Source organism: Gobio gobio (assembly GCF_949357685.1).
Source record: "Gobio gobio genome assembly, chromosome: 15".
NCBI classification, from domain to species: Eukaryota; Metazoa; Chordata; class Actinopteri; order Cypriniformes; family Gobionidae; genus Gobio; species Gobio gobio.
The window spans coordinates 30,738,689-30,765,510 of record NC_137108.1 but is presented as its reverse complement, the minus strand read 5'-3'; the positions used below and the strand labels follow the sequence as shown (position 1 = coordinate 30,765,510).

At 37.9% G+C, this 26,822-nt stretch overlaps 1 protein-coding gene across 13 annotated transcripts; it reads left to right on the top strand.

Moving 5' to 3' along the window:
* On the top strand, positions 1–26,115 carry adam15 (ADAM metallopeptidase domain 15). 13 transcript variants are annotated; one of them, XM_079837075.1, is made up of 26 exons: positions 51–616; positions 2,359–2,453; positions 7,722–7,798; positions 7,872–7,950; positions 8,031–8,107; positions 9,460–9,664; positions 9,747–9,812; positions 9,991–10,062; positions 13,530–13,699; positions 13,798–13,882; positions 13,969–14,117; positions 14,202–14,379; positions 15,161–15,253; positions 15,346–15,541; positions 15,638–15,746; positions 15,964–16,159; positions 17,376–17,453; positions 17,546–17,657; positions 17,788–17,935; positions 20,480–20,527; positions 21,510–21,618; positions 23,004–23,069; positions 23,193–23,273; positions 24,412–24,480; positions 24,652–24,806; positions 24,934–26,113. In XM_079837075.1, exons 1-26 carry the CDS (start codon positions 442–444, stop codon positions 25,001–25,003), a joined length of 2,958 nt encoding a protein of 985 aa, XP_079693201.1. In that variant the 5' UTR covers positions 51–441; the 3' UTR covers positions 25,004–26,113. The 13 variants fall into 13 exon arrangements, with proteins under 13 accessions (XP_079693202.1, XP_079693208.1, XP_079693211.1 ...); XM_079837082.1 differs by lacking the exon at positions 20,480–20,527 and having other exon boundaries at positions 33–616; XM_079837080.1 differs by lacking the exon at positions 23,193–23,273.
* The last annotated feature ends 707 nt before the right edge of the window (positions 26,116–26,822 follow it).

The following is a 26,822-nucleotide window of genomic DNA, read 5'->3' as shown; positions in this document are numbered from 1 at the left end:
AACTCGAAAGAGGAAATCCTATCTGGTTGGTCACACTGAGAAATGCGATTATACTGCCTCAGTTTAACACGGGCGAGCGGGCGGACTGCGCACTATGCGATCTGTCTCATAAAGCTTATTCTTCCAGGTTACAGGCGATTCCGCTGATCTCAAAACGAAACGAGCGAAATAGAGAAGCCATTATTATTGCCAGGACAGGACTGATGTTTTCAGCAGGATGTCGGTTGCCCCTGACAGAACCCACACTGGGCCGGGAACACGCTTTGAGAACGGACTGCAGCTCGGCGTCCAGCAGGTGAATGGCCAGGTGCGCGTTCACGTGTGACGGATCCTCTGGCTTCTGGCCGTCTTAACGTGATTAGCGTGCTGTTGTTATGAACTCTGCAGATCCACTACTCCACTTGAATTCAAAGAAGAGAACAATCAGTGCGTCGCTGCACCATGAAGCATCATCATCAGTTGTTTAGATGTTTTTGGCGAACTGTCGTCACACTTCTTCTGTTTGAAGGCACCCCGCTTGTGATGTTCAAGGGGTCCCTCACTCTGACCCTAAACGGGGATGACAGCAGTTTCACACTGCAGCAGGACGCGCGGGTAACTCACTCCTCTCACAATGGTATGGAATACTCCGCTTTCCTATTGCTTTGAAGAAATGTGTTGCATCAAGAATTGCGTTCTTTTTTGCGCAGTTAAAAGTTGTACATTTAGAGCTTTTTGTGATGCACAAATTACGCTCTATTTTATGTTTGCACAGCAGACAGTGTCATTACAATCAGTCTAGTCATTTACATATGAAGTAGCCTATAGGACAAAATCCCTATTTCAAATGGTGTTGCAAATTTGAAAGAATTTGATGTTTTTTGGTATTTATGCTTAATTTTATAATTGATCAAACATTGGCTATCTAAACAAAAAGGACCTTAAAAATTAGGCTATTAGATGTTCTTCACACAATTCAATATTGTTAAAAGTACAGAGCGTCTATAAATATGCAGCCTGCAATTTGTAATATCCTCACATGAAGGAAGAAAAATGTAGCCTACATTTATGAATTTATTATAGACACTTTTACACGTTACTTGCATTACATTTCTGGGGATTCATAGCATGAATGTGGTGTTGTCAGTGACATGCTCTATAGTGTTTGACCCATCACAGTCTGCTTAGAGAAACACATCGGACAGCTCAGCTATTTTAGTTAGTCTAGATAAGTCACAGGCTCTGTTCTTTAAGAGCCTGCTTAGGAGACTGACATTTACCCACCTCACTGTTTGTAAACTGCTAATGTAGGCCTATTGATTCTTGAAAATGATTGCAAACGTCAATCTGGGCTGCTGGAGAGGAAGCTCGCTCTATAAAAGCTATTCACATCACATCCAAAATACTTGCCCATTCCCTTCAGGATTTCCAATTCAGACTTATTTCCAAATGATTTAAACAATTTGTTGAGAATCATAGAACTATGTTGTCTCATTTTTGGCTTGTAATTTTTTGAGGCAGATTGACCGTATGCTTCTGATGCAGTTTAGAGGCCATGCAAACCAGTGCTGTACATGTTCCAGCACAGCTGTCAGTCAGAGACTAAACAACAGCTGCCCTCACAACACAGTGCACTCTTTTACTCACTCGCAGTGTTACTTTTAGGAAATCTGTATATGAGTGTGCATCTGAAGAAAACCGTTCTGATGGGCAAGCATTATTACTTAAAAAACACCATAAAAATCTCATCAACACAACTTTAATTCTTTGGAAAAGATTAATAATGAATCCCATAAAATAATAGAGGATTGTTACACCACTGAAAGACAGATGGAATGCGAATCTTACTGTTCTGAAGAAAAAAAGAAACAGAACTTTCTGTCCCTGTTTTGCCTTTTTTTGACATGCAGGGAGATTTTTGGCACTGTTAGCCAAACCAGTGATTACCCAAGTATTTGGGTTGCATTGACAAAAAACATACTCTTCTCAGTTGAACAAATTAAACCTTTTGTCATTTTGACTCATTTACAGTAAACAATATGAAATCAATTCTACAAAGGTTTTGCAGGGGGAAACAAGCTTTTGAAATTGTGAGTAACATCTATATATATATATATATAGCGACACACAAACAATGTGGTTGGAATCACTTTCAGAACAAAATTTTTCCAACAGATGAACAATAAAACATTTATTTTTGCGATGGATGTGCATTGACTGCTCTATGCAGAGATTCATTTGAGATTGTGTATCTGAATTATTTTTCAGGATGTGAAAAGCAATTTAAATAAACCAGGAAAATGGACACTTTTTGCGGTGTCCATGACGTTTCATGGCAAAATAGGAAGTTTATGAACTAAAGTTTATCTATTTCTACAGTTACAAGTCATAAAAGAGAGCTGAAGCCTCTAGTGAAGACAAGACCATTTGCTGTGGTGGATGGAGTTAGGAGAAGCCTGAGTGATGTTTTACAGGTGGGTTTTTGCACCGTCTAATAACAGATATTATTAACCACACTAAAATAGCATGTCAAATTGACTAACATCATACTATAATTCATGCCTGTATGGATAACATTCCTTGTTACTGGAACTGGTAATAAAAAAAAGTGTGTGTGTGTGTGTGGACTGGGGAGTGGGGGGAATTCAGCAGGACATGACTTCAGTTGCTCTCAGCTGCACAGGAAATGTCCGTCCCCATAATGTTGCCTCTAGTTCCTCTCCTCTCAGATCATACTTTATGTCAGGAAGTTTCCAACTGAATATGTCAACACACCTACATTCTCCCTCCAGGACAGGACAGATACAGACACCAAACCCAACTCCCTCTCCTAACCTTTAATTACTCATTCGCTCTCTCATAATTTGTGTTATTCACTTTGTCATTTCTCTCAACTGCGATTTAAAAAATGATCCCTGGGTTACAAGCTGATTCATTTATTTTGTCATCACAGTAAAGCAGCCCCTCTGTGCCTGGCTGAATCACAGAAACCGAGGCAACGATGGTCTGTTTTTAGCATGTTTTGCCATTGAGAGGAAAGGCGGGTGATGGCTTGGGTGTGTGTGCATTTTTATGAATACAGTCTGTTGATTATAATCAGTGTCCTCAAACCATCCACCACCCACTACCTACTCATTTATAGTAGCACAGCAATTAGAGAGTGTTTGTTTCAAACTAACAACTTATACTGAGTGATATTTTTGAGTGCCATAACATCTCTAATACGTTCTACTCCTGTTTTAACACGGTTTAAAATGTGTAGTCATATGCCACACAGCTTTATTTACATTTACGCACAATTAAATATGATTTAAGGTTCAATAAAAAAATGTACTGATACGAAATTATTGAAAGTGAAATGATGTCTCTGAAAGTGTTCTCTGCACTACTTTGTCGTGTGAAATATACAGTGCTACCTGTGAAGCAAATTACTTTTATGAGCCCTTTCTTTCAGCCATTTCTTTAAGTGAGTCAAAAACATACTGGTGTGATGAGTGTTCAAAGTCCAATTCCTGTGCGAATAACTCTGAGACGGTACATTTCAGAAAGTCAAAAATATACAGCATGACCAGTGAATTCTGACTCTTATGAGCCGGCTCTTTTTAGCGAATCGCCAACACTTATAAGTGTTCATATATGAATCAGTTGTATCAGTTTTAATCGTGTGCGACTCCATGAACCAATAACTAATAATGTAGTAATTGAAGATTCACATTAAACATTTTGTCAGTGGAGCTGTGCAAAAATAAAGGATTAAACAATTACATTTGGAAATTCTAGAAATCTCTAGAAATTAATATTAATAATGATAATAATACCCATATGAGCAGTTAAGGCACAGGCAAACTGTGAGATCTGGCACAATCATCATCCTCCACCCATTCTCCCCTTCCCTTACGCACTTTTTTTCTTCACCCTCAACTAGCCTCAGTAAAAGTACCCCACCCAGCATTCATCTGCTGCTGAGGTCATCGCGCTGCATACTGCATGTGCTCAGGGACATTACCTCAGACAGAAAGAGACGCTTATAAAGAAAGGGAGAAAAAGAGAGGCCAGAGCAGAAGGCAATAACAGAATAGAGGGAGAAAGAGGAATCAGGAGAACAGATCGGCTGAGGCAGAGAGAGAAAGAGGGGAAAGAGAGAAGCAGATATGAGTATTCTGGGGAGGAGTGATTAAAGGCATAGTTCACCAAAAAATACGAAAATTCTGTCATGATTTACTATGACTTCGCTTCTTTTGGAGAACACAAAAGGCACATTTCATGCAATTAGTTCCCATGAGGATGGATGGTTTCAAGCTTCAAAAAAGACATAAAAGCACCATAACAGTATCGAAAAAATCTGTGAAGAGATCATTCAGTTCGGTTTTATTAAAATATTTGACTCAAAAGAATAATTTGTTCACAAATTAGTCTTTTCTCTTGAACACGCCAGAAAAAGCTATCGGGCAGATAACAGGATTTTCAATAAAAAGATTTTCATCTTCCTCACACAATGACTTCAAAAGACTTAATATACATAATATAATTCACAGGCCATATGGAACACATTTATATTTGTATGATGCTTCCATGTCTTTTTTTTTTGAAGCCTCACTTCTCATTCATTGTAAATGTATGGAAAAGTGTCTAGTACAGTCTAAATATCTCATTTGTGTTAGTAAAGAATATTCACATTAGGTCACATTAGATTGGAATGACATAAAGGAGAGTAAATAATAATAACAGAAATGTTACTTCTGAGTCAAATATTCGGTAACACTTTACTCGAAGCCTTTATGTATAATGAATTATAAAGGTATAGGCTATTCATAATGTACGTTGCAATGCATATATCTTTTCATAAATAATTGTACCTGGGGGAAAACGTCCAACCCCCCTACCCCCCATTCCCCGAAAAATCTAAATGCCTGCGCATTTTGTGGGTCCGGGCGGCGACCCTGCACACACACACACACACACACACGCTTTTTCATCTTTGCCTCAGACACTAATTTGACTTGCCTATGGTTGTTCAGAGTCGAGCGATCCACCCATTCCCAGTGAACTGCAGTCTGTTCCCAGGAGTTCATAGTGAAGGCGCTCACCAGAACCATCTGATAGTAATAAACATATAACCCACAAATAGACGCCTATGGTTATGGAGGAAACCTGAACAATGCTGGAACAGTATCTGATGCTTGAATGTGGGCTTCAGTTTTTGTGAACAGCCCAGAGGTTCGATCCTGGAAGAAAGTGTATGTATGGGTGTGTTGTGCAGCTTGGTAAACGACTGCAGATGTGGGAAAGAGAGTGATGCTCTTAGGATGTCCGTCTCAAGACCTTTTGATGAACCAAACTCCACAGTTGGGGTAAAGCTCAATGGCAAAAAGTGTCCCAATCAAGCTGAATTGGCCCCTATCTTTAAAGGGTATTTAAAGTTTTTGCAAGAGGTTGGATGAGATCTAAGGGAGCTGGAAGGGGTTTCACATTTTGGCTTGTTATGCATTGGTGTATGACATCAAAGTACCACGAGAGCTTTTGATGCTTTTGATGTCATACACCGCGATCGGTCTGTGCATGTGCCGCTTCAAGTCGAACACTCCTGTAACATCAAATAATGTTAGAACATCACAAGCTCTTGATTCAAGTACCATTTTGATTCGGATTCATTTGAGTATTTTAGCCTATAATGTGTGCATATTTAGTTTACACATGAAAGAAATACTCAGCTATTACTATATTTATTACATGGAGCCCTCTAACTTGGTACATTGCATAAACATAGATACAAAAAATTAACAACAGACAGAGTTCAATTGCTATTTTTTAACAGATAAGTTTGTGAGTTTTTTTTAATGATTCATTAAAAAGGGCAGCTCAAACATTTGCAATTTCTTTCTTAAATTAGACTACATGGTTGTTCTACATGCTTCTGATTCACTAAAAAGAACCAGTTCATTATTATTTGCTAATAAACTGCATGCAGTCCAAGGACAACGTGTGCATTTCCTGCCATTCTTTAGGAAAAAATAATGCACTGCCGGTAAATGAATGAATGAATGAATGAAGCATTTTATATAGCGCTTTCATATGAACTACTGTACACCCCTGTCAAGGGTCTCTCCTCAACCACCACCAGTGTGCAGCATCCACTTGGATGATGCGACGGCAGCCACAGTACAGCGGCGGCAATGCGCTCACCACACACCAGCTATTGGTGGAGAGGAGAGAGGGTGATAGAGCCAATTCAATGGATATTAGGAGGCCATGATTGGCAAGAATGGAGGGAATTTGACCAGGAGACACCGGGGTTACACCCCTACTCTTTTACATGGGATTTTTTTAATGACCACAGAGAGTCAGGACCTCAGTTTAACATCTCATCTGAAGGACGGTGCTTGTCAGTCAGCCCTGCTAAGCTTCAGTGGGCAACCAGTCTTGGGCTACAGGGTGATATGGCTGCTGGCAAATACCATGCAGGAATACCATAGAATAAAATATTGTTTTCAATCAATATTCGGGTCGTTCAAAGGAATATTGCGAGTATCACAAAATGAGTATTTTTAATCACCCTAATTGGGCTACTAAAATGTGTTAAGACTAACTTCCAGAAAAATAGAGATAACAGATGTAACCTTTCCTTTTTTTAAATGAGTTTGCAATGAGAGATGTCCGTCTTGCTTTGACTGGCCGGGAAAGAGAGAGGCCAGTTAGACCTGTTCTGAATGGCTGGTTCAGAGAGAGGTCAGATAGACCTGCTTTAATTTGCTGAGATGAGGGGTCAATAAAGTGAGCTTTTCCCATTAGCACATTGGAGAAAAGCAGGAAACAGCAGCAGCGGTATAACGGGAAGCTGAGTGGGGTTTCACTTTTTCTTCAGGCTGCTGAATGTGTGTGCGAGCCAAGGGGATGTGATAGAATGGCAGGAAAAGGTGCTTAGAGTAGGAAGTGAGATGAGAGAAAGGCACAGAAAAAGTCTGGAGGAGGGGAAGTCTGTTTATAGCCCAGCTCACCCTTTAAAATGAAGCTATTTTATCCTCTTAGAGAACTCTCTTTTCTTCTGGTCATGTGCTGATGCAGTGATTCCAAACCACTGTGTGTATAGGTTCCAGGGTACATACTTTACATTGTTAAACCTATAAAACAGATTATATCATTTTAGATAAATAACTTTCATAGCAGAATGTGCTGCTTGTATGTCCATTTTTCCTCCAACAGTACTCACTGTTATTTTTTATTTTAATAATATTTATAATAAATACTATAATTACATTATTGAGTGTGATGTTTTTTTATTAGCTTTTAATGCCGTACGGATTTAGGGGCCAAAAACATTTATAGAAATTAAGAAATATACCTATGCTTTGCAGGTTTAACATAAAATGTATTTTCCTTCATAAAGAAAACATGATCTCATCTGTACTGATCTAAATAAAGGCATTTGATTGACATCAGTAGGGCTCATAAATATGCTGATCATTTTGTTATATATATATATATATATTATATATATATATATATATATATATATATATAACAAATACACTATTCAGATAATATCTTTATAACATGAAATCTCTCTCTCTCTCTCTCTCTCTCTCTCTCTCTCTCTCTCTCTCTCTCTCTCTCTCTCTCTCTCTCTCTCTCTCTCTCTCTCTCTCTCTCTCTCTCTCTCTCTCTCTCTCTCTCTCTCTCTCTCTCTCTCTCTCTCTCTCTCTCTCTCTCTCTCTCTCTCTCTCTCTCTCTCTCATTCTCTCCAGAATGGTCACCCTGACAGATTGCAGTGTGGGTTACAAGTGGGAAGCAGCTTGTATATCCTGGACCTGGAAAAAAACCAGTAAGTCATTTCCTGTGAGTCTAATCAGCGGCTAATGAAGATAAAATAATCATACATGAACATTTGTTTGCAGAGATCTTTTGCCAAAGCCGCCTAATGTGTTCTACTATCTGCCAAATGGAACTGGGATATCCATGAAGGAGAGCCTAGTGGTGAGTAGAGCCCTTCATACACAAGCGCCTTTTGCAATGTTACTCTTATTGAAGCAACATTTGATCTGTTCCTTTGTCAGACACATTGCTACTATCACGGTTCTGTGCAAGGTTTCCCTCAGTCCCGCGTGGCTCTCAGCTCCTGCTCTGGGTTACGGTAATATTTGCTTTACATTTGTCAAATCTACAAATGTGTTGTTTCTTGTAGTTATATAACTCACTGACCACTTCCTTTGAGAGATTCTACTGAATTATGGTTATTACTAAACTTTCAACAATGCTGTGGCTTAATTTATTTGTAAACAATAAGACCAGCTTATATTTCAGAGGTCAGGTTGTTAGTTTATCAGAAGGACCGTGAAAGAGAGTGTGAAAGCAATGGAGGAAATATGAGAAGGGAGTCTGTATTTCTTAAAGGGTTATTTCACCCAAAAAATTTAAACTACCCCATGATTTACTCACCGTCAAGTCATCCTAGGTGTATATGACATTCTTCTTTCAGACGAATACAATTAGAGTTATGTAAAAAAAAATGTCCTGGCTTCCAAGCTTTATAATGGCAGTGAATGGCTGATCTGTTTTGAAGTCCACAAAAGTCTATCCATCATAAAACTAAACTAAAATAACTTGCTTCCGACAGACGGCTGTTCGCATCAATTTACGGCAAAAGAGTAACCACTGACGTATTGACGAACGTGAAAGCGCAGAGGATAGAGCAAAACAAAACACCGGCCATGAATTAGAAGTCTAAAATGAGAACTTTTTAAAGAGAAATGACGAAGGATTTCGATATAAGAGAAGAGGGGCTTGAGTTTGTTGCCCAGCCATTTCCTGCGTCATATATAGCGTCAGGGGTTATTCTTTTGCCGAAAGTCGACTTGCGTAGGCCGTTTGCCGGAAGCTAGTTATTTTAGTTTTCAAAGTTTTAAATATGGATATTTGTCTTATTGCATTAATGTGATTAAAAAAATTCAGTAAAATAGTAATATTGGGAAATATTACTACAATTTCAAATAAATGTTTTCTATTTTATTACATTTTGAAATGTAATATATTCCTGTGCCGACAGCTGAATTTTCAGCAGTCATTACTCCAGCCTTCAGTGTCACATGATCCTTCAGAAATGATTCTAAGATGTGCTGCTCAAGAAACATTTCTTATTATTATCAATGTTCAAAATGGTTGTGCTGCCTTCGATTTTTTTGTAAAAACGGTGATACGTTTTTAAAAGTATCCTTTGATGATGAAAGTTCAGAAGAATAGCATTTATTTTAAATTGCATCTTTTGTGGCAATTTTAAGTTTTACTGTCATTTTTGATCAATTTAATGCATCATTGTTGAATAAAAGTATTTCTTTCTTTCAATAAAAATGCCACTCACCCCAAACTTTTCCAAACAATGTATTTATAGCCTATACAGCATTTACCATATGTTTGTATCAGATGTCTGTGTGAACATGATGTTCAGTCTGTGTTAGTAAGTAATGACACTTCTTTTTCTCTCCACAGGGGAGTGATAGTCATTAACGCCACGCTGAGCTTTGAGCTACATCCTGAGGAAGAAGAGCATGGAAAATATGAGGAAGGGAGTGGAGAAATGGAAGGAGGGCTGCATGTGATCTACCCGACAAACTCACAAACATCTGAGTCTAGAGATTGTGGAGTGTCACACACCTCTATTCCTCCCATTCAGATCATCCCACACACACACAGGGTGAGCATGCTGTGTGCATGTGTATTTATAGGTATGCATATTTATCTGATTCTCATGATCCTTTTCTGCTGTTGTGTGCCAGAGTAAAAGAGACATTCTCTCAGAGACCAAATATATTGAGCTGGTGCTGGTGGCAGATCATAAGGAGGTAAGAGAGTAGAGGAATCTCTGTCACGCGCACACACATTTACAGTCATAAGACACTTACACCCTCTACTGGTGAATATACTACATCACCTCAACTCTTTATTGGTTTACCATACATCGTATATCTGAATATTTAAGACTTCAGTTTTAAATCTGTTCTTTTTCTGTCTGCCTCACAGTATATGAATTATCAGAAGAATAATAAAACCATGATTTACCGCATGTTGGATGTGGCAAACCAAGTAGACTGGGTAAGTTTTGTAATCTACATTACTTTTTGATTTATTTTTAAGTCTCTTATTTTTGTTAAGTCTCTTTTTCTTACCAAGACTACATTCATTTGATAAAAAATACAGTAAAAACGGTGATATTGCTGAATAAAAAAATTAAAAGCTGCGTTTAGAGCAGTACACTTCATTTTAAACCTGGAAATAAACATTTTAGAATTTTAAAAACAATGTAAAATTGTTAATTGCAATTAAATGTTTTGATATAAAGTGAATAAGAAATGTTTAAGATTCTAGACTACATCTAGATCACAAATAGATTAAGCAAATTTGTGACAATGATCATGCGGCTCATTGTACAGACGGTCAAATGTACCTGCTTTCATTATAGTACTTCAATTCTTAGATCATGCTGGAGAACATGATCTTCAGTTTTTACACAAATATATCAAATTTACCAATAGTGGTCTTTTCAAATCCAAATATAACAGTGTTATTTTAGTATTAATTATTAACTATTATTGATTTTATTCATATTTTGAATTGTGCCTTTCATTTTATATTTTGAGTTTTCATTTTAATTAAATTTTTTTGTAATTTCATTGTGCTTTTGACATTTTTATTAATTTTTGTTTAGTTATATTAACCTTTAATTTGTTGCTTTAGCTTTATTTAGCTTTTAATTTAATGATTTAGTTTTAGTAATTTTAGTACTTACATTAAAACGTTTGTTTTTTTCAGTTAGTTGCCAAAGCAACATTTATAATTTTTGGTTTTTATCTAATATTTATATTTTATTTTATTTCAATATTATTTCAATTGATGAAAACAATTCCCTTTCGATACAGTTTACTTTGCATTGCGTCAGTTACTGATGCGTAGGGGGAAAAGTTTTTCTCTGAATACGGAAGCCTGATTGGGACACGTCTGTGCACCTGCACAGATAAATGGCATTTCAGCCCGCCAAAATAGGCGGGGCTAACTGCCTATATAAGTCTGAATGCCATATTGTCAGAATCTTTCTCCTTCAAGCGTGAAGATAATCTCCTTGCTTACTCCGAAGAAGAGAAGAAGCTTTCTGCTTGCCATTGAACAATAATGCCGCTTCAGCGACTGCAGCTGACTTGGCGCTTCTCCCCTGCAGCTATCCGGCGACTCTTTAAGAGCAAATTTCTTTCTTAAAATAACAAATTTGAGCGACGTTTGTTGCAAAATGTTGCGCTACGAATGTGGCTCATGCAGGGTTTCCCTGCTTCCGTCAGACAAGTACACTGAGTGTGTAGCTTACTTGCTTACTTACCACGCCAAGGCTGCACTCAAAGAGACCTGCTCCTCTCATTCGATGTCTCTGCCCTCCCTCTACCCTAAAGAGCCGGATGAAATCAGGCCTTGGCTGGACTCCGAGCTCATTCGCGTCCTCACAAAGGCCATAAAAGAGCTGGGCTTAGAGTGGTCAGCTCCTGAGGAGCCCGCCCACTGATGCTGGGCACGCTTCACCAGTAATGCGCATGCCCAAACTCACTTACTTACAGTAAATCAAATAAAAAAGTTACCATGGCCCACAGCGAGTCAGGATTTTACAGCCTCTACTTCCTCATTCCAAAGAAGGATGGCGGCCTCAGACCCGTCCTCGATATAAGACATCTGAACCTGATAAGACGGATGTTCAGACCTTACTGTTCGACTTTCAGTGGACGCATCTTACCTCAAGTTTGTGCCTAATGACAGTAAAGTCGTCCTAAGCCCGAGAAGAGGCTATGTGCCTAAGGTGCTTTCCACGCCCATCAGAGCATAAGTTATAACACTCCCATCAGAGCATAAGTTTTAACACTCTCATCCTCAGTGGCATTTTCCTTCCGCTGAGGATGAGCAGGCACCACACTCACTCTGCCTGGTTCTGGCCCTTAGGGTGTGCATTGAGCGCTCTAGCCAGCTATTTGTGTGCTATGGACGCCGCTCAAAGGAGCTGCCAGTTACCAATGTTGGGGTAACAGCTTAGGACCTAGGACCAGTAGTGAAAAATGAAGACCAGGAGTCAGGAGTCAGATTAATTAAAGAAAATTTTACTGAAGAATAGTTTGCAGTTTCATCAGCAGAAGCCAGCTCAGGAGGAGTTCGTAGGCCGCACTCCCTCTAACAGTCTTCCCCGCCTCCGTCTAACGTACATACAATTTTCTGAAGAGTTATACTGTTTTCAAGGTCTAGACACGTCATTACTGCCATGTGGAATGATTCTGATTGGTTCTAACAACATGCAACGTAAGCAACTTTCCACACGTAGACAGATAGGAGCATATATCACTAAAAATGCGTAGACTTGATGTCGCCCAGGCCCAGATTAGTCCCTAGTGACCTCGGAGGTCATAGAAAAGACGCCTCCAAGTCTAGAATCGTCTGCCGAAAGGACCATCTCCAATACTGGATCTGCACAGAATCATGAAACGCACACACAATGCTCCACAGAATAGCAGTTTCCATCAAGGTCGGGAACATCTTAACTAACTATCAACAAAGCACTTCTCCAAAACATGCTGATACTACATTGAGTACAGAAGTGAATTTATTCTATTTATTAAGAAAGAAAAGTATATCAAAGAGGTACATTTCTCTGAGTCCCCAAAGAGTCCCATAGCTGTGACATAGATGACCCCAGGGGTCACTTTAGTAAGACATACAGTTAACACATGCTGAGCACTCTTCACTCCCTGGAGTGTTATTACAAACACCCAGGACATTCGCCTGTCAGCACGTCTTGACACAGACTCAGAGCAGCACCTAAAGAATGTGGATTCAAAAGCACACAGCAACTAAAACACTACAATATCCAAAATCACTCCTTGAATATAGAGAACTGATTTATCAAATGTAGGAAATGGTTATAACTTGATTATCATTCATTCTTATTTTAATATTGAACATAAAATCATTCTTGAAGGATATGTGTCTGATGAAGAGACAAGTGATGTTTGGCTTGACCCTTGACCCTTCACCAAGCAGAGACTTTCTCGATGGATAGTGGACACGATAGCGCTGGCCTACAATTCCTTGGGCTTGCAGTTCCCTATATGGGTAAGGGCCCACTCCACCTGAGGAATGGCCTCCTCTTGGGCTTGGTCTAGCGGAGTGTCCATTGCTGACATCTGTGCGGCAGCCAGTTGGTCCTCGCCGTCCATCTTTGCCAGGTTTTACAAACTGGGTGTCCCTGCTCTTCAGGCATGAGATATTGTCTGCCTAGCCAGTTCCCAGCCTCTGGGGACTTTCTTCTGGCGGCACCATACCTCACCAGGCTTCAGTATTCGAAAAAGGTTTCCTCCATACACGTCGGTAACTGACTCAATGCTCAGGGAACCGAGGTTACGATAGTAACCAAAACATTTTTAATAGTTTTAGATTTAGTTAATCATAACAACACTGCTAGTCACCATACATATCCTGAAAGCACTCATGAGTCTTAGCTTATGTCTAAATCTCTGCCTGGCCCTTTGTCTCAGTTCTACAGGCCGCTGAATGTACGTGTGGCTCTGCTGGGTTTGGAGATCTGGAGTGACCAGGACAAGATTCAAGTGGATAAAAGTCCCACTGAAACTCTAAACCGCTTCCTGGATTGGAGGACCAAGGAGCTACTACCACGACTACGGCATGACAATGCACAGCTGATCATGTAGGTTGAGATTCCAAAAAATATCCGCACAGTGTAATCGGGTATTAATAGACATAATTCAAAATCATTCAGAATTGCGATATGTGCTTATATGTTAGGGGTGAGCCATTTGATGGGACGACAGTCGGCATGGCGTCTCAGTCCTCCATGTGCTCAAAGGATCGGTCAGGAGGAGTGAATGTGGTGAGAGAAATCGTTCATCTAATCTTGCTCTTTATGCAATACGTTAGATCTTGTTCTAGTATTCACCTGTGTTTCCTGTACCGTAGGATCACCTTGTGAGTGTGTTAGGTGTGGCTTCAACTGTGGCACATGAGTTGGGTCACAACCTGGGAATGAGTCACGATACGGCCGACAGGCTCTGCCAGTGCCAGAACGAGCCTCGGCTTGGGGGCTGCATCATGGAGCCCTCTACTGGGTGAGTGAAAAATGTGTGTTTGTGAATGATATTATATCGTTAGTGATAAATCATGCAGTACGAAGTAAATGGTCCCATGTGCAGGTTTATGCCCGGTCAGCTCTTCAGCAGCTGCAGTGAACGGGATCTCTCTCTCAGTCTACTGCACGGTGGCGGTATGTGTCTGTTTAATGTGCCTCAGCCAGAGAGCCTTCTGGGAGGTCCGCGCTGCGGGAACCTGTACGTGGAGAAAGGAGAGGAGTGTGACTGCGGCCTGTTGGATGTAAGAAACAGCTTCCTGCCTATTGGTTCCTGGTTCTGCTTCATTTACCTGTGACTTACGTCAAAGTGCATTTGACAACTTCGTTCATAGTTCAATAGTTCACCTAAAATTAAAATTTTGTCATAAATTACTTACCTTTATGTTTTTCCAAACCTGTATGCCTTTGTTTCTTCTGTGGAACAAAAATATTATAAAATATAATATAAAAAAGTCTGGTACTTATGGTACTTACTTCTGGTAAAATACTGGTTTGATTGAACAATTACAGAATCTTCATTTTTTGGGGTGTACTATCTCTTTAAGCTGACAGCAAACATTACAAGCACAAATATTAAACCATCAGATTGATTTATATAATTACGGTTCTATCTTCTATTAATTTACAAATTTCAAAAATCTATTTATGAATTTTAGTTAATAATAACATAATATTTTCAGTGCAAAAACGGCAGAAGTGAGAGAACAGTGCCGAATTTATTTTACAGTGAGTTTATTGATAATTTTTTTAAATGAAAGTTTTACATAAAAAAATGATAATTCATTTAATATGGTTAGAAAAATATTGAGACTCCCACCGAACATTATCATGCAGAAGTAAAACTGAGAAGTTCTGATTTTATAATTCGATTCAAAATCAAGAATGATGACCCCAAGATTTGAATCAAATCAAATCATTAGATTTCTAATGACCCCTAATCATAATTTATAGGATTGTTAAACAAATTAATGTGGTTATATGCTCTTCACCTCTGTAATCTGCTTCCTGTCTGTGTCTGTTCAGGAATGTAATGATCCTTGCTGCAATGCCAGCACATGTAAACTGGTTCCTGGGGCCCAGTGCTCTTCTGATGGCATCTGCTGTGAGAACTGCAAGGTTTGTAAGTTTCCTTATAAATATATACTCACTTAGACATGTGCCGCTAATGCTACTCTCTCACTGCATCCCATTCATCTCTTTCCCCATAGTTGCGTGTGGCCGGGTCGGTGTGTCGGGAGCCATTGAGAGAGTGTGATTTGCCAGAGTACTGCACCGGCACTTCCCCCTACTGTCCTCCCAATGTGTTTCTGCAGAATGGAGAGTCATGCAAGGACGGTTCCTCCTACTGCTACAGCGGTGTGTGTGCCAGTATGGACGAGCAGTGCCAAATGCTCTGGGGACAGAGTGAGTGTCACACACTCCACAATGATGATTCTGATCATTCTCACCTAGTGTCTAGATTTATTGTGGTTCGTTCTCTGTTCTCTCCGCCCCTCTAAGACTCCACCCACGCTCCACCTATCTGCTTCTCATCTGTGAATAAGCAGGGCAATAAGTACGGAAACTGTGGCCAGATGCCCAACGGATCCTATATCCCCTGTTTGAAAGGGTAAGGACTTGTAGCCTGGAAGGTGATATTTCTTTAAGCATAAACATGATCATGATTGTTTCATAAAATGTTTAGTATAAAGTAGTCCGCTTTTATAAGCATAATTTCCATCAAAATGTGCAACAAAAACTCTGCAGGAATGTTGTTGAATTACATTGCATTTTATTAAAAAATAGCACTGTAATCTTTGTTTTAAAGTGTACTCTATTTTGCTTAGGGATGTGCATTGTGGTAGGATACAGTGTCAGGGTGGAAGTGAACGCCCTCTGCTGGGCTCCAACGCTGAGATTCTGACCACAACGGTCATACTGAACCAGAGTGACTTTACCTGCCGGGGGACCTATTTTAATCTGGGTGATGATGTTTCTGACCCTGCCATGGTGTCCCAGGGGACAGCCTGTGGTCCCAACAAGGTGTGTGCATAAAATGTGTACTTTTTAGGATTGTTAATTTAATAAATTTAATACAGATTTATTGTGTTTATATTTTTTTTAAATAATGTTATAAAAATGAGAAAAATGTATTTAACTCTAGCTATTTATATATATTAAAGGGTAAGTTCACCCAAAAATGCTGAGCTTTTTTATTTACTGAATGCTACAAATGGAATTATATTAATTTACAATATGGACACATTCATTACTATTAATCTTATGCCTAATCTGAAGAAAACGCCTTTGTTAATATTTCTTGTTTGTTAATTATATTATAAATTACATTACATTGGCCTATTTCAATACAAAATGGCGAAATTAGACAAAAGTTTATTAATTTGCCTGAATATTTTTGTCATTTGTTTAACATTTCTGACTTGAAGTGTTAGTTCACCCAAAAATGAAAATTCTGTCATTAATTACTTACCCTCATGTCGTTCAACACCCGTAAGACCTCCGTTCATCTTCGCAACACAAATGAAGATATTTTAGTTGAAATCTGATGGCTCTGAAAGGCCTCCATTGGCACAATGTTCTTTACACTCTCAAGACCCATAAAAGGTACTAAAGACGTCGTTACAAAGTCCATCTCACTACAGTGGTTCTACAATAATTTTATGAATCGACGAGAATAGTTTTTGTGCGCAAAAAAACCCTAAATAACGACTTATATAGTGATGACCGATTTCAAAACACGGCATCATGAAGCTTCTTACGGGTGTCAAACGACATGAGGGTAAGTAATTAATGACATAATTTTCATTTTTGGGTGAACTAACCCTTTAAGTTTTATTAGGGATGTAAAAGTAGCATTAAAGACTTTTACATTGTTAAATGCTGTTCTTTTGAACTTTCTGTTCCTCAAAAAATCCTGACAAATTCTATAAATATGTTAAGCAGTACAATGGTTTCTTAAGCATCAAATCAGCAGAAAGCTGAAAGAAGGATCTCTGGAGAATCAAGTGAAACTAAAGACTTGATTAATGACTGCTGAAAAATCACCGTTGCCATCACAGAAATAAATTACATTTTACAAAATATATTCAAATAGAACCAATTATTTTAAATTGTAATATTTCATAATATAGATATATTTATGTCCTAGTAAAAAGGCTTTTTGTGTAAAAATGTATTTGAAATTTATGAAAAATGTAATTTATCATATGTTTGATTTATTGTAACATTGTATTCTCAGGCATGTGTGGACCAAAGATGCCGGGATGTGTCCATGTTTGGCGTTGAAGAATGCCGTAGGAAGTGCAATGGCCATGGGGTGAGGAGGGGGGAGGAGCAGACAAAGAGAGATGAGTCACTAAAACTTGCAGTTTCATTTTTTCCTTCTCTATTTTGTCTTTGTATATGTAGGTTTGTAACAGTAATAAGAACTGTCACTGTGATGAGGGCTGGGATCCTCCTGACTGCAGATACTCTGGAACCGGAGGCAGTGTAGACAGCGGCCCTGCTCGAGAGCCCAGAGGTACTACACACACACACACACACACACACATTCAAATATAACTTTAAACATTTGAACTCAGTAAGTAACACATCATTACATTGATTACATTGCCGTGCTAGTGTTTAGCCTCATTTTTGTCTGTATACAGATTCAGATCCTGGACGGGTGGCTCTTCTGGTTATCTTCCTGTTTGTGTTGCCGGTCTCACTGCTGTTTGTTGCACTCCGCTTCCCCCGCTGTCGACGAGGCCTTGTGTACCTCGGCCACACCCCGTTCAGCAAGAGCCGACAGAGCCGGTGAGACTGAGAGAGACACAGGGACAGAGAGATGACATGCATTATTGATGCAATTTATCTCACTTTACTGTGAGACTTTAATTCATTGAGGGTCAATAACATGATATACTGTATAATAATAATTATTATTTATTATTAAATAATACATAAGAAATGCAATTTATGCATGCAATTACTTAAATACACATCTTCTATGATGAGTATATTTTTAATTTCTGAATTAAAATACATTTTGATATATGTTGGGGGGAATAATGATGGGGGAATTTCACTGTGAAATTTAACGGTGAAACAACTGGCCTGACAACATAATAAAGAAAGAAAAAAATCAATAGAAGAATGAAATTCTTAAACAGAAGGCCTTTTGTTGTAGTTTGACATAATCATTTATGTATAAATAATTGTTTAACAATGAAACATTTTAATTAATAAATAACAAAACAAAAAAACTGTATGCAAGATGTAAGGAAAGTGTTAACCCTCTGAGGCTCTTCCGAATTTTTTTAAATAAAAAATGTTAAAAATCGTAGCTTCATCGGAATGGTCCGAAACTTGGTGACTTTATTGGTACTTGGTATATGAATACCCAAAAAAATTGGGGACAGGATTTGAAAAGTCTAAGTGGTCATAAAAAAAATGGTCACACTCAGGACCTTCGGGTCAAAAATGACCCCCATAGGAAATGAATGGGAAATTGGCAAAAATATGAAAATACAGAGTTTTTTTGTGCATACAATCTTCAAATCATCCAGGATGCAGAAAAAAAGGGCTCAACAGTGAAGGGGTGAATCTCTAAAACATCAAGAGTGCAAAACACACAAAAACACTATTAGCTTTTGGAATGGCACGCGTTAATTTGTGTGTGCGTGTGTTTTTGTGTGTGTGAGTTTTTTTGTCTGTTTTGCACTCTTGATGTTTTAGAGATTCACCCCTTCACTGTTGAGTCCTTTTTTCTGCATCCTGGCTGATTTGTAGATTGTACTATGCACAAAAAAACTAATTTCTCATTAATTTCCTGTGGGGTCATTTTTGACCTGAAGGTCCTGCTTAGACTTTACAAATCCTGTCCCTAATTTTTTTGGGTGTTCATATACCAAGTACCAAAAAAGTCACCAAGTTTTGGACCATTCCGATGAAGCTACGATTTTTAATTTTTTTTTTATAAAACGCAAGATCCACTATAGTGGTAAAAATGTGCTATTGCGTGATAAAAATGCTCAATGTGTCCACCGGATGGCACCAATCTCATTAAAAAAATTGCTTTCATAAGGCCTTGGCTTGACACAAAATGAAATACAGCTTTAATAAAAAAAATTATATATATATATATATATATATATATATATATATATATATATATATATATATATATATATATATATATATATATATATATATATATATATATATATATATATATATATATATATATATAATTTTTTTTTTTTTTTTTTTTTTTTTTTTATTATATTCAATGGGAAAAAATGGGTCATAATTATTGCATAAATATCAATTATAAATCATAAAATTATCTCAAAACACCAAAAAAGAAAAGAAAAAATATTATTGAACAAAAATATATTTCATTGATTTTACTCAAATCTTTTTTATCTTAATCCCGCCCTCCGGGTCATTTTTGACTGGAAGGTCCTGAGTGTGACCCATAAATGAAGAACCTTTAAATGGGTTAAAGGGGTCATGACATGAGAAATCAAATTTGCCTTGATCTTTTGACATATCAAAGGTCTTTGTAACATCCTGCAAGTTTCAGAGCTTAAAACGTCCTCCTCATAAACAAAGCATTTATTTAATTAAGCTCCAAAAGCAAAAAAAATTGTGACGTCACACTGGCAAATACATTTGCATATGACTGTCTCCAGAGCAAGACATCGACAAATAGTTTAACATCATTGCACCATAGGCCCCGCCCACTGGCATTCATTCACTTAACGACTGACACTTGTCTACACCAGATGTGAGCGTTGCGTCTGGATACAGTATACAGATGTTCACTTTCTGATGTACGCGTTTGAGTCTGCTGACAAGGGGACAAATGGAATATTCATTTTTATGCGCCCTGTTTAAACAGCTCCTTTGTTCATTTCTGTAGAAACTTCAGAAGGATACAGCGTCAGGAACAAGTGGATGATTTATTTTTAATGACGTCATGGATCGTGTCTGAAAATTTGTATAAAGGTTTTTCAAAAACATGAAATCAACATGCATACAAAGAGTACATTTTTAACAATTTGGGTGTTCTAAAGTAGTTTTTGTTTTCTTTGTTGTGGACACTTTTATTTGTCATTGACCCTTGGGAAAAAAAAAAGATCAGACCACCATTGTAAATGGATAAACCCACTCAAATCAACATAACGTAGATAACAAACATACTGTAAAAAACACTGGTGCCATAAAAAACAATAGCCAGCTAGAAATGACACAAGGTGTTAAAATGAGATAAAAGAGAAGATCCTTCATAAGAGTCATAGATCATATGATAAATCATTAGTGATAATGTTTTACTGTGTTTTACCCATGATGCAGTGGGGTCTCGGTGGCCTATATTGAATACTCTTTGGAGGAAAACTGGAGGTATCTGTGAATGTAGAACTTCAGTTTGTGCTGTAAAAAAGCCATATTGTAGCAGTAGCTATACTTAGTTAAACATTAGTTGAACATTTGTCTCTCACCAGCAGGGGCTTTGAATGACAATGAAAAACTGAATATAAAATTGGGCTTAACATTGGCTTGTCATTGACAAGCTCCTCTCTGGTTGTGTGTTGTGGGACTTCCAGAAAAACTGTCCCTCTGAAGAGTTTCTTAAATTTCTTTAACACACCAGAGGTCTGTGTTGATGAGAAGAAACATTTGTTTTGTTTAATCTCAAATATTAAGTGTCTCCCTGCTAGCTATCTTTCCCACACAGTTCTCAAGTTCCCTATTGCACAACAGTACTGGTGTATGTGAAGTAGATTTACAGTCAAACCAAAATTTATTCAGACACCTTCAACATTTTCTCATTTTATCCCAGTTTATTCGCTATAGTTTAGAAAATGGTAATAAAATATGACAAGAACTCAGAGTTAAACTGTGTCAGAACATATTAATCTTGATAATGTCAAATAACTTTTAGTACACAATTAGATAGTACCAATTTAGGTCAACCAATTACCAAGCAATGCTTAATTTTGTTCAGTCTGTGGTGTAAATGGTCGCATAAGCAACTAAAGAAAAAAACACTTAAGCAAAACATTGTCAGGTCAAAGTGTCTGAATAATTTCAGTCCTTGCTCACTTACATAAATGAACTATAGTGTCCTGCACCCACTAGTAAAAAAATTATATCTGTGTCTGAATAATTTTTGGTTTGACTGTATAGTGCGATGCTGATTTTTCTTTGTGGTTCTGTAACATTGGTTTTCACTCCGTTATTTTCGGTATAAATTTATGTAAAATTGACCAGCAATTGTTCTCATATTTAATTTTGTCATGCTGGAAAATATAACAAGAGTTTGGGTGTCTACAAAATGTGTGAATGTGTGTAATATTGTGAATATCTTGTATTTTCCTCACAGAACTCCTGCCATGGAGCTAGCAAATGCTCGAAATGGAGATCAGGTGCAACCGCTCAGGTACCAATGGCCCCACCAGAGCGACATCCCTCTCACCCAGGCTATCAGCAAGGTACAGTAAATCTGCTCTACAGAAAAACAGTGCTGCTCCCGAGCATCTGGCCCATTCGATGAAACGATTACTGGGGATTGATCTCCTATAATGTTGGTGTAGGGTTACAGAGAGTCAGAAGTAGAGAAATGAGTCCAGAGAGGGAATAATAGTCGAGCAAGCTGCTGGTAGCTGGTGATCGCGTGCAGTGAAATGTATTATAGTTGAATGGTATGTATACTGGTACCAAAAAACATACAGTGGTACCTACAAAAAGATTTGTGCTGTGTGATGTAGAATTTATGTTTTGAAATACTATTGCAATTTATAATATACTGTTTTCAATATATATATTAAAAAGTGTATTACTGTGATGGCAAAGCTGAATTTTCAGTAGCCATTACGCCAGTCTTCAGTGTCACATGATACTTCAGAAATCATTCTAATATGCTGACATTTCTTGCTAATATCAATGTTGAAAACAGATGTTAATAATAATAAAAAGTTGAAAAGAACAGACTTTGAAATGGAAATGTGAAATCGACTGAATGCGTCATTGCTGAATAAAAGTATTAATTTCTTTTAAAAATCTTACTGACACCAACTTTTGTATGGTAATGTAAATTCTGTAATGTATTTATACATTAAATAAGGAAATAATAGCAAACACTTTTTTTTAATTAGTTAAATTTTTTTAAATAATAATAATATATATATATTTTTAAATGTTTAACTAATGACCTAGGAAAATAAGTGAGTATAATATTTTTCATTATTAAATCTATATTTATCAATATTTACAGCCATAGTCTCATTTCCTCAGTTGCCCAAGCCTGTTTAATTGTGGCCTCAGGTACAGATATAGTATCAATGCTGAAATAACAAAGCTAGTATTATATCACTCCAAAATTCTGGTATCGATCCAGCTCTAGTATGTATGCAATAGTTCTTTTTTGGTAGATTTTTAATTTTCTTTAGCAATAACTAGGACAATTCCTAGTTAAAGAGGACCATTGAAAGGTCAAGTAAACCTACTGAGGGGTGAGACAGTGTTTAGGCCACAGTCCTGCTCTTTCACCTGGGTACCAAAATTGGTCTACTTGACTCTTTCATCAATCCACACAAAAAAAAAGAGCTTGATGCAGTAAAACTTAAGGTCAAATGCTTTTGGTCACTGCTCCTCCTTCAAACCTTCCCTGCATGAATTTTTGTTTCATTACAAACTGCAAAAATATCTGACAGTAACTGTAGTTCATTGCTTCTGCTGCCATCATAACAATACCAGTTTTTCTTGGCTTACTGTTATGACTAAAACAGCGAACTAACTTTTCTTATTATAACGTGCATGTGCTATAAAAGTTCACTCCCTCTCTACTGCCCCCTCCACATCACTTTTGTCTTGTTAGGTCCAGCACAGACCTGCTCCTCCAACTAAACCTCTTCCACCTGATCCTGTCTCTAAACCCGCTCAGGTAAATCTCGTCATGCTTGCCAAGCTTGTGAGGAATGGAGACGTGTAGAGCTGATCTGGTGGATGTAGCGGTGTGTTAGAAATACAAATCAATACTGTTTTATTGCTCTTTCTGGTTCTTCAGTTGGCAGGGCATTGGCCCGCTCCTCCCACCAAACCCCTCCCTCCTGACCCCGCCCCCTCAGAGAGCAAGATGCAGTGCAAGGTAGAGGGAGCACTTGCTGCAATAGCTGCCATGTTTAACTGTCTGTTATTTTGTCTTGACCCAAAGTGTCTACCTTTAGAAACTCACTTCATGTTCCTAGTCGTCGTCCGAGTCTTTGTGTGGTTTTGCATGCGGAGGTGTGCTTGTCATTTGGGTTTAACAGTGGGATGATGGTGTTTTGTGCATGTGGATGGGCTGATGTTTCCTCTGGAGTGAAACGAGTGTCTAGAGATCCCAGTGCCCTGTGAGATCAGACTGGGGGAGAGCATGTCATCTGGAATATTTTCAAATATCACAATAAAGAAACCCCCCTCCCCCACAAATTAATAATATATCACATACAGTGCTGTTTTTTATTTTTATTTAATCAAAATTAATGTAAAAAGTGCAAAATTTGTATTAAATTAACCTGTAACCCCAACACGTTGGGAAATAGATGGAAATTAAATAATCAAATAATTTAATATTTGTCATATGAACATGTTGTATAAAACCTAGGTGTGGAAAAATTATTTGAGTTATCTCACCGATACTAATTATAATACTCCACCATCACTAGAAGCAATGACTTGTAGTTATTTGTGAGTGTTTAAAACACTTTTTCACACCTGATGATAGCTTGATTGAAACTTTGAATATTAAAGAGATAACATTATATATTACCACCCTCTAAAATAATATTTGACCAGTTAAAGGGGTCAAATAACATCACTATTACTAAAAACTGGTGTATACAAATATTTGGTGATGCATTATGCAGAAATACTTTGTCTACTGAGCATTATGTAAGAGTAGGTGATGGTGGCAAAACAAGAGGTCTTTGCCCCCCTCCCCTCCCCCCATCTAAATTTCGGAGTTTGTGCATATTTTGCATATGTTTTATCTCTCCCAGTCTCTCTGCAAGGTGAAAACAGAAATATTTGTGCAGCCTCTTGCTTGGATGAATCAGAGGAATCAGTTGTGCAGTGCATGGCCTGTGATTCAGTCCGGTCTCGGACAAATTGTTCTTGCGATCAAGGGGAAATCAGGGTGGAATAGTTTGATTCCCAATGATTTGAGTAAAATTGTTCAATAAGTTGGTCTCACCGAGTGCCTGCTTTTCTCTGTCACATGGCTGCATCTGCAACTGTACGTCTAGCCCAAAGGAACACGACCGGCTGCACCAAGCAAGCCCCTCCCTCCTGACCCTGTCCTCTCTACCCGACAGGTATCACCACAGGCGTGTAAAGTGTAGCCCTCGATTAACAACACTAATGTGCTCTTGCATCTATTTCTCTCAGAGCAGTGCTATTTTGAACTATATTAATAGCAAATTGAACCTATAAGACGAAAAACAAGGTCAATACTGACTCTTCTGAATCACCTCATCCTGTTTCAGAACCCTGTTCCTCCCAAACCTCCGGTTCCCAAGAAACCACTGCCTGTGGATCCTTCACCCCACCCTCCTCCACCCCCACTTCTAGGACATCCAGGATCTGCTGCATCTTCATCATCTTACTCGCGTAACCCTGCATCAGCTGCTGCTCCTGCCAGGTGAGAGGACCCTCATCCTTCCTGCTTTCAATTTCATTCAAATGAATCATATGCAACAGGCAATGGAGTAAAATATTGTTTATTGGGAAAAAGTGTAATCTGATAAAATTCTTATTTATATGTACAGACCTGCTCCTCATCCACCTTTACGGAGACAGCAGTACCCTGGGAAACCTCACGCTCCTCACCCGGTATAGTCAGGAAGGAAACACTGGACTGGCTGCAAATTTCTGGACTTCAATTCTGGAATTTTGTTTTTCTCCTTAGTATTTTGTCTTGTTTTCCAAAAACAATATATGAGTTTCTATAAAACAATATACATTTTAGAATACAAATTGCATAAGATATGCATTTAAATATAAATAATTTTGTTCGATTTAATTAATAGAGTAATAAGAACCCGAACAGTGAACAAGTCTTATTATCTCATACGATTTTCAAAGTCAATTTATTTTAAAAGACTTTTTACTGGGAAACGAGACAAAAACACTGATTAGGAAAAAGATTTTTGCCATGTGGGACACTATGTGATGTAGATTTGCACAATTCTATTTGCACTGACCATGAGTGAGGAGTTGCTTCTGCGGGGTGAACATTAACACCTGTACTGACTTCTGTTGCTCTGCATCTGGATCAGAACTTTAACTTCAAACTCATTATGAGGCTCATTGAGCCATCGGAGGGATTACAGACTCCAATGAAGCTGAAAGGATGTTATAACTCTGAAGACAAAAAAGTGGATATACAGTACATTCCTTTTCTGATTCAGATGCTCAGTTCAACGCATGGAAATATAATATGATGAGATGATGCCTTGAGGAAGGAATCCTGATTTCTTTCTCTGAGATGCTGTATGCATGCTCGATTTGCCTGCCTATAGATGATCTGATCTTTTCCTACAGAATCTCTTCGGTGCCTAATTAATTTGCCGCACAACATCTCATCAAGGATTGTTCTAATACACTCACATCAAAACTGATATTCAGAACTCTTCGTTTTTAGAGCTGAAACTTACATTCCGTTTAACTTCAGCTGGTCTCAGTACAGACATCAGCTTTGACACAAACACACGTATGATCTCTGTAAAGTCTTTACTGTAAAGTAATGTCTTATATCGATATCAAGACAACTCAGATTGCAAATTGTGACCGTAAATGCTGCTGCGGGGACAAAGCTGGCTGGTTGGAAGATGAAGATTGCCTTTTCGATCAAAGCACTGAAGAAGGTATATGACGATATTTAAGTGTATTTTGAAATATGCAGTATTTTTAATGCAATAAACATGGGATCTATTTTTACAGTTGAATGCAGATTTGATTGTCTTAATCAATTCACGTATTTATCCAGAACTGTCATCCTTTATTTATCCAGCTTTATCACACAGGTTATGACCGTATGAACATTTGCTAACTACAAACTTTAAGACATAAAATAACATCTCAGAGGGATGTGACAGCACATCCTTTTATGATGGTGAGTGGGTCATATAAAGTTAATGATTGTGATGTATTGAGGCTCCTCAGTGTGTTTAGGGTCATTGTGAATTTAATTTTGACAAGAAAGTTTTGTAAAAAAAAAAAAAAAGGTTTTAATTTTTTAAACTATGTAGTGTGGGGTTAAATGTGAAAAATTAATAAAGCAGATATAGGCAGAAAAAAACAGACATTAAATAAGAGTAAAATGTTTAATTTCAAATGAATATATGCTAAAAACATCTATATCAATATGCCATTTAGTAGTGACAACTTTTATGTCGTGACGACAACCTGATATGGTGAAAAGCATCAAATTTGTCACGGATAATAATCATGACAAGATATGCTTAGTGTCACCTTTGCCACTATTAAGTTTTATTGCATGTCATGTAACTGGAGCACGTGGTACTATATTCACACACTTACATCTCGCATAAACTATAACTGGTCAGATACTAACAGAATCTTTTTGTTTCTTACTGACAGAAAAAACAACTCATTTACAGCCTGTTACATTGCAAACTAACCAGACCCAGTTCCT

What these genes read in the sequence shown, in the direction of transcription:
- adam15 (XM_079837075.1), top strand. Translation starts at nt 442, where the DNA reads ATGAAGCATCATCATCAGTTGTTTAGATGTTTTTGGCGAACTGTCGTC. An exon ending in GCCTGAGTGATGTTTTACAG is followed by an intron (nt 2,454 to 7,721) that starts GTGGGTTTTTGC and finishes CATTCTCTCCAG; the next exon opens with AATGGTCACCCTGACAGATT. An exon ending in TCTGCTGTGAGAACTGCAAG is followed by an intron (nt 15,254 to 15,345) that starts GTTTGTAAGTTT and finishes CTTTCCCCATAG; the next exon opens with TTGCGTGTGGCCGGGTCGGT.